Source organism: Micropterus salmoides, unplaced genomic scaffold, assembly GCF_014851395.1.
Source record: "Micropterus salmoides isolate LMB-PRFRI ecotype aquatic unplaced genomic scaffold, ASM1485139v1 Ms_hic_scaffold_14, whole genome shotgun sequence".
Classification (NCBI taxonomy): Eukaryota; Metazoa; Chordata; class Actinopteri; order Centrarchiformes; family Centrarchidae; genus Micropterus; species Micropterus salmoides.
In genome coordinates, this window is record NW_024040485.1 from 32,941,496 (window position 1) to 32,956,419 (window position 14,924).

Below are 14,924 nucleotides of genomic sequence, written 5' to 3' on the forward strand. Positions count from 1 at the left end.
TCTCAGCCAGTGGTTCATGTCTGCAGTGAGAGGGGAGGAGAGAGAGGAAGAACATTGATACTCTGATGGATCTGGGCCTTCACATCATTGGCCCTTCCTCTTCATCATCTGTTGAGGAACTCTCAACATTTACATCTCATTTACATCTCAGCTGTTTAGCTGATGCTCTTATCCAGAGCAGCTCATAATGAGGAGCTTTAACATGTGAACTTTCTGTTACAACAAAGTCTCTTTAACCACTTTTCACCCTGGAATAGTTAATTCATCAACATGGGTCTGTAATCATTTTAGTTTGTCTCATCATCAGTGATACCAAAGCATTCTGTGTAGAAGAAGACTTCCTTGTGGAGTGCCTTACTGTACAGAAATAGCCTCAAAACCATGATCTGGATTAACTGTTTTATTAATAACAGGAGTAATATTGTAACTTGTCATTAGATTGTGTTGTCAGTGTCCACTTGGTGGCGCTGCTGTTCAGTAAAAGGAGGAGCTGCAGTGAGTAAATCTTCAGAGGAGCTGTCAGGTTTTTGTACAGAGTTTTGGTGTTTCCTGTCACTGTGGGCTTCACAGCACAGTAGTACACAGCAGAGTCTGTCACTGCAGCAGAGGAGATCTGCAGATCCAGATGGGTTTTATCATCACTCACTTTAGCAGACCATCTAGAGTTTGTTGCATTTTGTGTTCCCAAGTGAAAGATGAGGAACTGTGGTGGTTTTCCTGGATATTGTCGATACCAGAAGAATTGATCACTACCAGTTGCTTTTTTAGAGTATGTGTAGGACAGAGTAACAGAGCTGCCTTCTAAAGTGAACTCTTCATTCCTGACTGCAGTGAGTTCTTCACAGCTGACACCTGAAGGAAGAGATAACTCTGTTATTTCATGTTGTAAAAGACTCAACAAATGAATCCCATCCAGAAAAGTTAGTAATGAAACTTTCTCAGCAGGATCTCACATACCTGTTAGAATGGATAGTAACAGTAGAGAAAGTACATAATAGTCCAATGACAGCATGTTGAATAAAGGGAATGTTTCTGCTTTGTGTATTGAACTCTGCTGAATATGGAAGTTCCTCTCTCTTCTATAGTTCACTAACAGCTTAGCTCCTCCCTCAATCTCTCCGTCTCCTCACAGCTCTGGATTTTCACTTCTCTCAGTTTCACTGCCTACCTTACCAGTAAATTCCACAGGATGCTTGTAATAGGCAGTAATAAACAGTTAATAAGACACTTATAAGACCTTATAGGATGCTTATAAACAACAATATAAGTGTTAATTAAAGCCTAATAAACTATTAATTGATTAATTATTGCTTATAAGACAATTATAGGCCTTTATTAGAGCTATAAGTTATATATACCTCATGAATGCGAGATTGGACATCACATTGTAATTTGCACTCCTAATACAGCTACCCTTTATACTTCAGTACATTTCTTATTTTCTTAGACAACTAAGATGGTTTGTGAAGGTTTTATCTTGTTCCTGTCGACTTTAAATGTGTATTTTATGACGATAAAATGACAGTTAATTTGAATAGAGTCTGGTGGGTTTGGCGATTTCAGGGATGTTTCATGTTAAAACAAAACGGATCTTACTCTTTAACAAAAGCTTGACCTCAGCTGGGATCCTTTCCATAATGTTGTCAGACACTAAGAATAATTATCTGAGCGTGTCAGTGGCAAAACAAGCACGTTATGGATGGAAACTGAAGGTGTGCAGCGGCATATTAATGTTACATTGTAGCTTGTTTCACGCTGCCACTGCAGCCATCTCTTGGACCAATTTCTAATGTCCAGGTTGAGAGAAAACACCCTAAGACATTATTCAAGCTGCTCTAAAAATCCAAGTGCTAAAGTTAGCTTAAACTAATGCCTTATTTTATATGTGCATGCTAATGTTAGCTTAAACTAATGCCTTATTTTATATGTGCATGCTAATGTTAGCTTAAACTGCATGCCTTATTTTATAGCTGCATGCTAATGTTAGCTTAAACTGCATGCCTTATTTTATAGCTGCATGCTAATGTTAGCTTAAACTGCATGCCTTATTTTATAGCTGCATGCTAATGTTAGCTTAAACTACATGCCTTATCTTATAGCTGCATGCTAAAGTTAACTTAATCTACATGCCTTATCTTATAGCTGCATGCTAAAGTTAGCTTAAACTACATGCATTGTTTTATAGCTGCATGCTAAAGTTAGCTTAAACTACATGTCTTGTTTTATGGCTGCATGCTGAAGTTAGCTTAAACTACATACCTTATTTTATAGCTGCATGCTAAAGTTAGCTTAATCTACATGCCTTAATTTAAACGACATGCCTTATTTTATGGCTGCATGCTGAAGTTAGCTTAAACAACTCGCCTTATTTAATAGCTGCATGCTAAAATTAGCTTAAACTACATGCCTTATTTTATAGCTGCATGCTAAAGTTAGCTTAAACTACATGCCTTATTTCATAGCTGCATGCTAAAGTTAGCTTAAAGTACATGCCTTATTTTATAGCTGCATGCTGAAGTTAGCTTAAACTACATGCCGTATTTTATGGCTGCATGCTGAAGTTAGCTTAAACTACATGCCGTATTTTATGCTGCATGCTAAAGTTAGCTTAAACTACATGCCTTATTTCATAGCTGCATGCTAAAGTTAGCTTAAAGTACATGCCTTATTTTATAGCTGCATGCTAACGTTAAGTGTCAATGTTAATAAAAATGTATTTTAAAAGCTGCCTATAAATATTAAGATTTTTTAACCCTAACCCACTACAAGTGTCTTACAAGGAAATAACAATTCTGTTAATTTATCAATAACCAGCCCTTATAAAATGTTAATAAACAGCTTAATAATGTTTATGACAGGTAAATAAACATCAACAAGTTCCTAATAAGGGCCTATAAGTGTCTTATCAATAATAAATGAGTTAATTGTGCTTTAGTTAACACTTATTTGTGTTATAAACATCTTTATAAAGTGTTTTATTTTTTAATTGCTGCTTATTAACTGTTAATTACTGCTTATTACAAGCACCTTCAAATAAAGTGTTACCAAGACATATTTATATATACTGGTGTTCTTAATTCTCTGCAATTATGCTTTTCTTTCTTTCTGATTTTCTTTTCTATAAGTCAGCCAAAGTGAAAGCACTTGTGATTAACTTAAAGAAAATAGAGCTCACAGCCGGATGCTGAGTTCATCAGTCAGTTATCGTCTATTCCATAAACCAATCACAATGTGTTTTAAGACTCCATATTATTGACATGGTGTCATGGTTTTGGGTTTTGATGTTGTTATTTTCTATTTTATGTTGTATCTCCTGTGTCTTGTCTTACTTTATTTCCTGCCCTCGTATTTTCCCGCCCGTTTGATTGGCTGCCCTGTCCTAATTAGTTTCACCTGTGTCTACTTAATCTCCCCTCACTTGTGTGTTTAGTCTGTGCGCCTGCCTTGTCTTTGTCTATATGTCAAGCTTTCTAGCCATTTCCCAGTGTTTTCCTGTGTTTTGGATTTTTGGCCTGATGTATTAGACCGTTTAGATTTGGTTTATTGCTGCTTCCTTTGGATGTGTTTGCTATGTGTCTGCCTGTGTGGACCTTGGCCTGCCTCAGCTTGCTGTAAGTCAGTGTACTCTTTTTTTATTTTGAAAACCATAAAACTGAACCTGCCATGCCTCTGGTTCTGGGTCTGGTCCACTCCCTCGTGTTCCTCTTTGCCCACTTGAACTTACTGTGACACAAAGATATTATCTCTGTATATTCCCTTTGCCTATAGGTTTAAAAATCATGATTGAAAAACCCTCGAGGAAGATCATTCAGAGACATCCCCTCCTAATGAAAGGCTTCCTGCTAAGTGTTGTTAAAATGTTTTATACCTATAAGATATTACAAATATTTCATTGATTCATGTAGAATATAAGTAATTTAAGACTTCATCATCACACTGAAGTTTAACACAGTTTGACTCCCTCTAGTGGACGTTGTGGAGTATTCTGTTGTCTTTGCTCCAAAGGTTTTTGTACAGAGTTTTGGTGTTTCCTGTCACTGTGGGCTGCAGAGCACAGTAGTACACAGCAGAGTCAGACAGCTGAAGCTTCTGGATCTTCAGAGGAACTGATCTTGAGGTGGAATCCAGTGTGGATGAAAATCTCTCCTTGTACTCGTCCTCTGTTTTCCCCTCACCGATCTTAAAGCGGCTCAGTATGAATGTGGGGCTGTTGTTTCCATCCTGTTTGTACCAGAAGAGATAATAATTTGTTGTACTGCTGTTATATAGACAACCAAGTGTTACTGGCTCTCCTTCAGCAGCAGTCACGTCTCCTTCTGGTTGCAGCACGTTGTCTTTTTGTGCTCTGCATTCTGTAAAACAGCAACAAACAGTATCAGTGTGCTGTTAAAGAATCATGTCAATGTTGGATTGATATCAGAGAACCAGAGTTGTGTTCATACCAAGGCACACAGCAGCCAGCAACACTGAGATGAACAGAGGCGTCATATCTGCAGTGTTGAGGAACTGTGAGCTCCAGCAAGTATAAAGAAGGCTGTGATCTCTCTGTTTAGTCTTCATCAACACTAAGTTGGTGGATTAGAAGGAGGAGCCTGATCACAGTGACGGGGCTCATTCACAGCCCTGTGTTATTCCCCGACTGACAACTTTACACTCAACACATTTTCCTCACTCTCTCCTTTCCTAGTGTGACAATCAGGAACAATTAGTGAATGCTTTTAATATGGTATCAGCATCATATTAAAGGCCTGTCAGTTTGCCAGCCTGTCCACAGCTTCTCCAGATAAAGGGCTAAAATATGAAGCCTGTTCAGAACACATAAGGATCTCCAAAACCAGCTCGGTGGTGTCGACCATTTCAAACAGGATATTCCACTGAGAGCGAATGGTTAGGAGCTGCTACCACCAGTTTACCACAGTGAAAGTAGAGGCTTCAGCAAACACTCCCTCACTCCCACAATGGGGCAGTCACGTCCTTTCTAGACTCTTCCAAGGGCTGATTTAGGTGCTTCGATCTCTGGAGCTGCCGCATTACTGACAGTGAAAGCAGAGATGCTTGTGTTAATTATGGTTGGACATCTCCCCCTCTAACAAATGAAGGCAGTCTGTGCAAACATGGAGCTTATTCTGTCTCCAAACACTGGTGTGAAACTGGTCATGACTCAGGCTTCGGAGTGAAACATTAAGGTGTTTGTCCATCCTTGTCTGGATGTGAAAGTGCAGTGGGACTCTGGCCGACGTTACATACCAGCTTATTATTACAAGGCATCAAACTTACAGTCCATAATTTATTGTCAGATGTATTTGAACTTTTTCTTTAGTGAGTCTTCTGGAATAAAGAATCAATCAAGATGTCTAATAATTTTTTTCTTTACAAAGGCTTAAACAAACATACAGAGTGCAACCAGTGAAGTATTTCCTTTCCCTCAGTTCTGGTTTATATAGCATATAGCATATCTGCCCTAAATGGTAGGTTTCGTCTCTTTTATTCGATTTCGCAGGAAACATATTTCAACCCATTTATCAAATTGTCCCATAGATGTTTTATCTTTCTCAGTCGTAAATTTAATAACTGGCAGAAGGATTTTAAGAGCGGTTTCCCACTCAGTTCTCACTTTACTCCAACATATACCTTATTTGTTTCTCTACGTACCTGTACCTTCATCTCTGGAAATGACACTTATGCTGCCGTTCAGTGGTGGACAGTAATTACGTACATTTACTCAAGTACTGTCCTTCTGTACAAATGCGTATATTCTTTTCATGCCACTTGTTGTGTCTCCACCAAACTCAGACTGAGAGATTGTTCTTTTTTCTTCACTACAACAGCTTTTGTTACTTTACAAAGTAAGCATTGTACTACATATGAAGAGTTTATAAAATATGTTTTGTAATTAATTTAATTACCCAACAGTTTATTCAAGCACAGCTGAAACAATTAGTTGGTTGAAAAAAATGTTTTTATTGGCAGCTGTTTTGATCATTTGTCATTTTTCATGTCAAAATATTTCATCGTTCCAGCTTCACAAATTAATTATTTAAAAAATGTAGATGTAGTGTTAATAATATTGAGGTTTGCATTGACATGAACAATTTTAGGCCAATCTCTCCCTGTTCTTTCAAAAATCTTGAAATCATTAGTTGCTATCCAATCATATTTGGACTCTACTGTGGACCATCCATCACTTGTTAATACCCTGCTGAGAGCAGGCATTGGATGCAAAGCGGCTAAATGGTTCCACAGTTACCTGACCAATCATTCACAAATGGATAAACATGGCAACGACATGTCAGATCCAGTCCTTGTTACTAAGTGTTCCACAAGGCTCAGTTTTGGGACCCTTGCTTTTCCTAGTTTACATTAATAATATTTGATGTTTAAATTCTGTAAGGATCATCTGTATGCAGATGACACAGTTCTGTACTCCTGTGCCCCCACAGCAGAGTTTGCCTTTTCAAATGTGCAGGCAGATTTTTATACCCTGCAATATGCTCTGTCAGATTTGAAGTTGCTTTTAAATTCCCACAAAACTAAAGTTATGATTTTTGCCACTGGGCGAACAAAGGTACCACCCCTCTCCGTCACGACCCTGTATGGAGTCTGTATCCAGTCTGTTGATGATTACAAATATCTGGGAATCTGGTTTTACAAAAAACCTTTTCTGTATAGGTGAAAGTCCTGCTTTTCCATGGCTTCAGAAAAACACTTGCTGGCCTTTTTCTGCCACAGATTGATTATAGGGACACTACCTACAGGTTTGCCTCTCTTCCCACCTTGTCCAAACTTGACCCCCTTTATCACTCAGCTCTCAGATATGTCACTAACTCTAGTTTCAGGATACATCATTGTATACTGTGCAGACTGGAAGGATGGTCATCCCTTCACTTGCAAAGATATGTTAGGTAGACTGCCAAATTATTTAAACAGGACATTTTTAACTTTACAAAGCAGTCATAATCTCAGGTCACATAATGGGCTACAGTTCAAAGTGCCTGCTATCAGAACCAGGGCAGGTACTCAAAGTATAAAAGGGGCACATGGAACAAGGATTTAAATAGGGCTGTTCTCAAAATATTGATACAGAAATATATCGTTATGTATTCCTTGCTGATATGCGTATACTGATGCTTCTGTATTGATACATCAGCGAATGGTATGACACAGTTTTGAAAAAGAAACACAGGGAATACCCAGCTCTTGCTTTAAACACTGTGGGCTGTTGATGGTGTTGCTGGGGATGTTGCTGCTGATACTACAGGTGGTGATCTGTGACTATCGATATTATAACAAACTTAGGAGATATTAGCTGATTAAACAAATATGTGACCATGACAAGATGTAAAGATTGCTGACAGTATTTGGAACTGGCTCACAGTGACTGACCTGCTGTAGTGCTGCAGCCGCTGCCAAGGCTGACTGCTACGATAAAATAAGAGGGAGATGGTCACAGAGACTGCTGCACACCAAAAGCTGCAGGTAGAGGAAATAAGATACCAGGTTCAAAACTGTGTGGGAAATAATCTGAGAAGGATACAGTACTGGGAGAAAGGACGAGGTCGGCCAAGGCAGGGTTAAGAGTGAGACAAATCTATAGACAGGTGTGTGCGTGTGTCTGTAGGCAATATTTTGATAATGATATATTTCACTGTGACATTTGGAATTCTTTATTACATTTATTTAATCTTGCTTTAGCATATAAAAAGCATTCAAAATATATTTTCATGTCTGCCATCTCCTTTTACATGTTGCTACGTCGTGAACCCCATTACCCATAAACGTGAAATAAAAACAAATAAAAAAAAAACAAATAAAGGAACTAAAATTACTGACAATGAAAATAATAATAATTTGAAAACCTTTCAAAACAATTATTATATTTGATTCTATTCTGACTTTCCACTGGTTGTCCTCTGTTCGTGGCATCCATCTATCTCTCACTTTCACTATCTCTCTTTCACTATCTCTGTCTTTCACTGTCTTTTTTTGCTATCTCTCTCTTTTAGTATCTCTGTCTTTCACTGTCTATCTTTCACTCTCTTTCACGGTCTATTTTTCACTCTTTGTCTTTCACTATCTCTTTCACTATCTCTATCTCTTTACTATCTTTTCTGTATCTCTTCACTATCTCTTTCACTACCTCTTTCACTGTCTCTATTTTTAACTATTTCTCCTTCACTACCTCTTTCACTGGCTCTGTCTTTCACTATGTCTATCTTTAACTAATTCTGTCTTTCACTATCTCTTCAGTATCTCTGTCTCTATCTCTTTCACTATTTCTCGTTCACTGTTTCTTTATCTCTTTCACTATCTCTTTCAATATGTATCTTTTCCGTATCTCTTCAGTATCTCTTTCACTGTTTCTGTCTTTCACTATCTCTTCCGTATCTCTTCACTATCTCTTTCAGTACCTCTATCTTTAATTATGTCTTTCACTCTCTTTTTCACGGTTTCTGTCTTTCACCATGTCTATCTTTCACTATATCTGTCTTTCACCATCTCTTCAGTATCTCTTTCACTATCTCTCTTTCACTCTCTTTCACTATTTCTATCCCTGTCTGTGTCTTTCACTATCTCTCGTTCATTATCTTTTACTGTTTCTGTCTTTCACTATCTCTTTCACTATCTCTGTGTTCACTGTCTTTTTCACTGGCTCTGTCTTTCACTATTTCTTTCACTGGCTCTGTCTTTCACTAGGTCTATGTTTCACTATCTCTTGAGTATCTTTCTTTTACTATCTCTATCTTTCACTATCTCCTTCACTATTTCTCTTTCACTGTCTCTGTCTTTCACTATCTCTTTCACTGGCTCTGTATTTCACGATCTCTCGCCCAAAGCCTTAAAGCCAACCAACCCCGTGACATTGCAGGTTATCGTACTGCACAATGGTGGCGCCCTTTCCGTGAAAGATATAACAGTTCTTCTTTTCTATTGTCTTTTATACGTTTACATTTGTCATGTTTCTTGTATAATTGTTGATCGTAGTGGAAATCCATTGTGTAAATGATGTAAACTTGATTGACTGCTTCATTTCCCTTTAAGGTCTCAATGCCATCATTGTTCCAAACAAGTACACTTTTACTTGTGCTGTCCTGCTTTTGAGCAGGGACTTGTAGGTGGGAATTAAACGGACATTATGGTGAGAGGTGCAAATGGGGGTTTAGTATTACAGTCTACATATTGCTTCAAACCAGGCAGCACAGCTTAAAGCTTGCAATGGTTACAGTCACCAAGCATTTCAATTGTCTGTGAAAACAATCTGCTGGAGTAGTATTGGAGATACTTTGAAAATAATATGAACATATTCAAGTTCTGTTATTTGTTTATTGTGTTTTATCTGTGGTGCTTCATTTAATGTTGCTTCTATCAGCACTAAAAAAAATCAAACAGTGTGTGACTCCCTCTAGTGGACGTTGTGGAGTATTCTGTTGTCTTTGCTCCAAAGGTTTTTGTACAGAGTTTTGGTGTTTCCTGTCACTGTGGGCTGCACAGCACAGTAGTACACAGCAGAGTCAGACAGCTGAAGCTTCTGGATCTTCAGAGGAACTGACTTATCCTTGATTGTAGCATTAAATCTGTCTTTCGTGAACTCTGCATCAAAATCTGTTGTTTTTGAGTAACTTTTCAGCATGTACTTAGGAGACTCATTTACTTCTTGTTTGTACCAGTACAAGTAGGGGTATTGGTCACTCGTCTCAAAAGTACAGCCAAGTGTAACTGTGTCTCCTTCAGCAGCAATGACATCTCCTGCTGGCTGGGTCACTCTGTCTTCTCCTTTACACTCTGGGGAAGAAGAGAACATGCAGAGGAAGAGATGGATCAATAAAGATGATTGATTAAAGGAGAACAATCAGTAGGTTTAAAGAGTTACCTAGCCAGAGAGTCAGAATCAGGATGTTTCTCAGCCAGTGGTTCATGTCTGCAGTGAGAGGGGAGGAGAGAGAGGAAGAACATTGATACTCTGATGGATCTGGGCCTTCACATCATTGGCCCTTCCTCTTCATCATCTGTTGAGGAACTCTCAACATTTACATCTCAGCTGTTTAGCTGATGCTCTTATCCAGAGCAGCTCATAATGAGGAGCTTTAACATGTGAACTTTCTGTTACAACAAAGTCTCTTTAACCACTTTTCACCCTGGAACAGTTAATTCATCAACATGGGTCTGTAATCATTTTAGTTTGTCTCATCATCAGTGATACCAAAGCATTCTGTGTAGAAGAAGACTTCCTTGTGGAGTGCCTTACTGTACAGAAATAGCCTCAATTAAACACCATGATCTGGATTAACTGTGTTTTATTAAAAACAGGAGTAATGTTGTAACTTGTCATTAGATTGTGTTGTCAGAGTCCACTTGGTGGCGCTGTTGTTCAGTAAAAGGAGGAGCTGAAGTGAGTAAATCTTCAGAGGATCTGTCAGGTTTTTGTACAGAGTTTTGGTGTTTCCTGTCACTGTGGGCTTCACAGCACAGTAGTACACAGCAGAGTCTGTCACTGCAGCAGAGGAGATCTGCAGATCCAGATGGGTTTTATCATCACTCACTTTAACAGACAGTCCAGGGACTGGATCATTTCCTACTGCTCCTGAAGCAGAGTGTGAGACGAGGAACTGTGGTGGTTTTCCTGGATATTGTCGATACCAGAAGAAATAATCAGTGCCATCAGCTTGTTTAGAGTATGTGTAGGACAGAGTAACAGAGCTGCCTTCTAAAGTGAACTCTTCATTCCTGACTGCAGTGAGTTCTTCACAGCTGACACCTGAAGGAAGAGATAACTCTGTTATTTCATGTTGTAAAAGACTCAACAAATGAATCCCATCCAGAAAAGTTAGTAATGAAACTTTCTCAGCAGGATCTCACATACCTGTTAGAATGGATAGTAACAGTAGAGAAAGTACATAATAGTCCAATGACAGCATGTTGAATAAAGGGAATGTTTCTGCTTTGTGTATTGAACTCTGCTGAATATGGAAGTTCCTCTCTCTTCTATAGTTCACTAACAGCTTAGCTCCTCCCTCAATCTCTCCGTCTCCTCACAGCTCTGGATTTTCACTTCTCTCAGTTTCACTGCCTACCTTACCAGTAAATTCACAGGATGCTTGTAATAGGCAGTAAAACAGTTAATAAGACACTTATAAGACCTTATAGGATGCTTATAAACAACAATATAAGTGTTAATTAAAGCCTAATAAACTATTAATTGATTAATTATTGCTTATAAGACAATTATAGGCCTTTATTAGAGCTATAAGTTATATATACCTCATGAATGCGAGATTGGACATCACATTGTAATTTGCACTCCTAATACAGCTACCCTTTATACTTCAGTACATTTCTTATTTTCTTAGACAACTAAGATGGTTTGTGAAGGTTTTATCTTGTTCCTGTCGACTTTAAATGTGTATTTTATGACGATAAAATGACAGTTAATTTGAATAGAGTCTGGTGGGTTTGGCGATTTCAGGGATGTTTCATGTTAAAACAAAACGGATCTTACTCTTTAACAAAAGCTTGACCTCAGCTGGGATCCTTTCCATAATGTTGTCAGACACTAAGAATAATTATCTGAGCGTGTCAGTGGCAAAACAAGCACGTTATGGATGGAAACTGAAGGTGTGCAGCGGCATATTAATGTTACATTGTAGCTTGTTTCACGCTGCCACTGCAGCCATCTCTTGGACCAATTTCTAATGTCCAGGTTGAGAGAAAACACCCTAAGACATTATTCAAGCTGCTCTAAAAATCCAAGTGCTAAAGTTAGCTTAAACTAATGCCTTATTTTATATGTGCATGCTAATGTTAGCTTAAACTAATGCCTTATTTTATATGTGCATGCTAATGTTAGCTTAAACTGCATGCCTTATTTTATAGCTGCATGCTAATGTTAGCTTAAACTGCATGCCTTATTTTATAGCTGCATGCTAATGTTAGCTTAAACTGCATGCCTTATTTTATAGCTGCATGCTAATGTTAGCTTAAACTACATGCCTTATCTTATAGCTGCATGCTAAAGTTAACTTAATCTACATGCCTTATCTTATAGCTGCATGCTAAAGTTAGCTTAAACTACATGCATTGTTTTATAGCTGCATGCTAAAGTTAGCTTAAACTACATGTCTGTTTTATGGCTGCATGCTGAAGTTAGCTTAAACTACATACCTTATTTTATAGCTGCATGCTAAAGTTAGCTTAATCTACATGCCTTATTTTAAACTACATGCCTTATTTCATAGCTGCATGCTGAAGTTAGCTTAAACAACTCGCCTTATTTAATAGCTGCATGCTAATGTTAGCTTAAACTACATGCCTTATTTTAAACTACATGCCTTATTTTAAACTACATGCCTTATTTCATAGCTGCATGCTAATGTTAGCTTAAACTACATGCCTTATTTTATATCTGCATGCTAATGTTAGCTTAAACTACATGCCTTATTTTAAACTACATGCCTTATTTTATCTCTGCATGCTAATGTTAGCTTAAACTACATGCCTTATTTTATATCTGCATGCTAATGTTAGCTTAAACTACATGCCTTATTTTAAACTACATACCTTATTTTAAACTACATGCCTTATTTTATATCTGCATGCTAATGTTAGCTTAAACTACATGCCTTATTTTAAACTACATGCCTTATTTTATAGCTGCATGCTAATGTTAGCTTAAACTACATGCCTTATTTTATAGCTGCATGCTAACATTAGCTTAAACTACATGCCTTATTTTATAGCTGCATGCTAAAGTTAGCTTAAACTACATGCCTTATTTTATATCTGCATGCTAAATTTAGCTTAAACTACATGCCTTATTTTATATCTGCATGCTAAAGTTAGCTTAAACTACATACCTTATTTTAAACTACATGCCTTATTTTATAGCTGCGTGCTAATGTTAGCTTAAACTACATGCCTTATTTTAAACTACATGCCTTATTTTAAAATACATGCCTTATTTTATAGCTGCATGCTAATGTTAGCTTAAACTACATGCCTTATTTTAAACTACATGCCTTATTTTATATCTGCATGCTAATGTTAGCTTAAACTACATGCCTTCTTTTAAACTACATGCCATATTTTAAACTACATGCCTTATTTTATAGCTGCATGCTAATGTTAGCTTAAACTACATGCCTTATTTTATAGCTGCATGCTAATGTTAGCTTAAACTACATGCCTTATTTTAAACTACATGCCTTATTTTATAGCTGCATGCTAATGTTAGCTTAAACTACATGCCTTATTTTAAACTACATACCTTATTTTATAGCTGCATGCTAATGTTAGCTTAAACTACATGCCTTATTTTAAACTACATGCCTTATTTCATAGCTGCATGCTAATGTTAGCTTAAACTACATGCCTTATTTTATATCTGCATGCTAATGTTAGCTTAAACTACATGCCTTATTTTAAACTACATGCCTTATTTATCTCTGCATGCTAATGTTAGCTTAAACTACATGCCTTATTTTATATCTGCATGCTAATGTTAGCTTAAACTACATGCCTTATTTTAAACTACATACCTTATTTTAAACTACATGCCTTATTTATATCTGCATGCTAATGTTAGCTTAAACTACATGCCTTATTTTAAACTACATGCCTTATTTTATAGCTGCATGCTAATGTTAGCTTAAACTACATGCCTTATTTTATAGCTGCATGCTACATTAGCTTAAACTACATGCCTTATTTTATAGCTGCATGCTAAAGTTAGCTTAAACTACATGCCTTATTTTATCTGCATGCTAATTTAGCTTAAACTACATGCCTTATTTTATATCTGCATGCTAATGTTAGCTTAAACTACATGCCTTATTTTATATCTGCATGCTAATGTTAGCTTAAACTACATGCCTTATTTTAAACTACATACCTTATTTTAAACTACATGCCTTATTTTATATCTGCATGCTAATGTTAGCTTAAACTACATGCCTTATTTTAAACTACATGCCTTATTTTATAGCTGCATGCTAATGTTAGCTTAAACTACATGCCTTATTTTATAGCTGCATGCTAACATTAGCTTAAACTACATGCCTTATTTTATAGCTGCATGCTAAAGTTAGCTTAAACTACATGCCTTATTTTATATCTGCATGCTAAAGTTAGCTTAAACTACATGCCTTATTTTATATCTGCATGCTAAAGTTAGCTTAAACTACATACCTTATTTTAAACTACATGCCTTATTTTATAGCTGCGTGCTAATGTTAGCTTAAACTACATGCCTTATTTTAAACTACATGCCTTATTTTAAAATACATGCCTTATTTTATAGCTGCATGCTAATGTTAGCTTAAACTACATGCCTTATTTTAAACTACATGCCTTATTTTATATCTGCATGCTAATGTTAGCTTAAACTACATGCCTTCTTTTAAACTACATGCCATATTTTAAACTACATGCCTTATTTTATAGCTGCATGCTAATGTTAGCTTAAACTACATGCCTTATTTTATAGCTGCATGCTAATGTTAGCTTAAACTACATGCCTTATTTTAAACTACATGCCTTATTTTTAGCTGCATGCTAATGTTAGCTTAAACTACATGCCTTCTTTTAAACTACATGCCTTATTTTATAGCTGCATGCTAATGTTAGCTTAAACTACATGCCTTATTTTAATCTACATGCCTTATTTTAAACTACATACCTTATTTTATAGCTGCATGCTAAAGTTAAGTGTCAATGTTAATAAAAATGTATTTCATAAGCTGCCTATAAATATTAAGATTTTTTAACCCTAACCCACTACAAGTGTCTTACAAGGAAATAACAATTCTGTTAATTTATCAATAACCAGCCCTTATAAAATGTTAATAAACAGCTTAATAATGTTTATGACAGGTAAATAAACATCAACAAGTTCCTAATAAGGGCCTATAAGTGTCTTATCAATAATAAATGAG

At 36.7% G+C, this 14,924-nt stretch overlaps 1 protein-coding gene across 1 annotated transcript; it reads right to left on the reverse strand.

The window, feature by feature from the left end:
• Positions 1 to 4,047: 4,047 nt before the first annotated feature.
• Positions 4,048 to 9,915, reverse strand: LOC119901623 (the record flags this gene model as incomplete). Its single annotated transcript, XM_038717198.1, has 4 exons — positions 9,869 to 9,915; positions 9,482 to 9,780; positions 4,443 to 4,578; positions 4,048 to 4,352 (listed from the first exon to the last, which is right to left on the reverse strand). Coding segments are annotated over exons 1-4 (786 nt in total), but the record flags the coding sequence as incomplete, so codon positions are not given.
• Between the last annotated feature and the right edge of the window lie 5,009 nt (positions 9,916 to 14,924).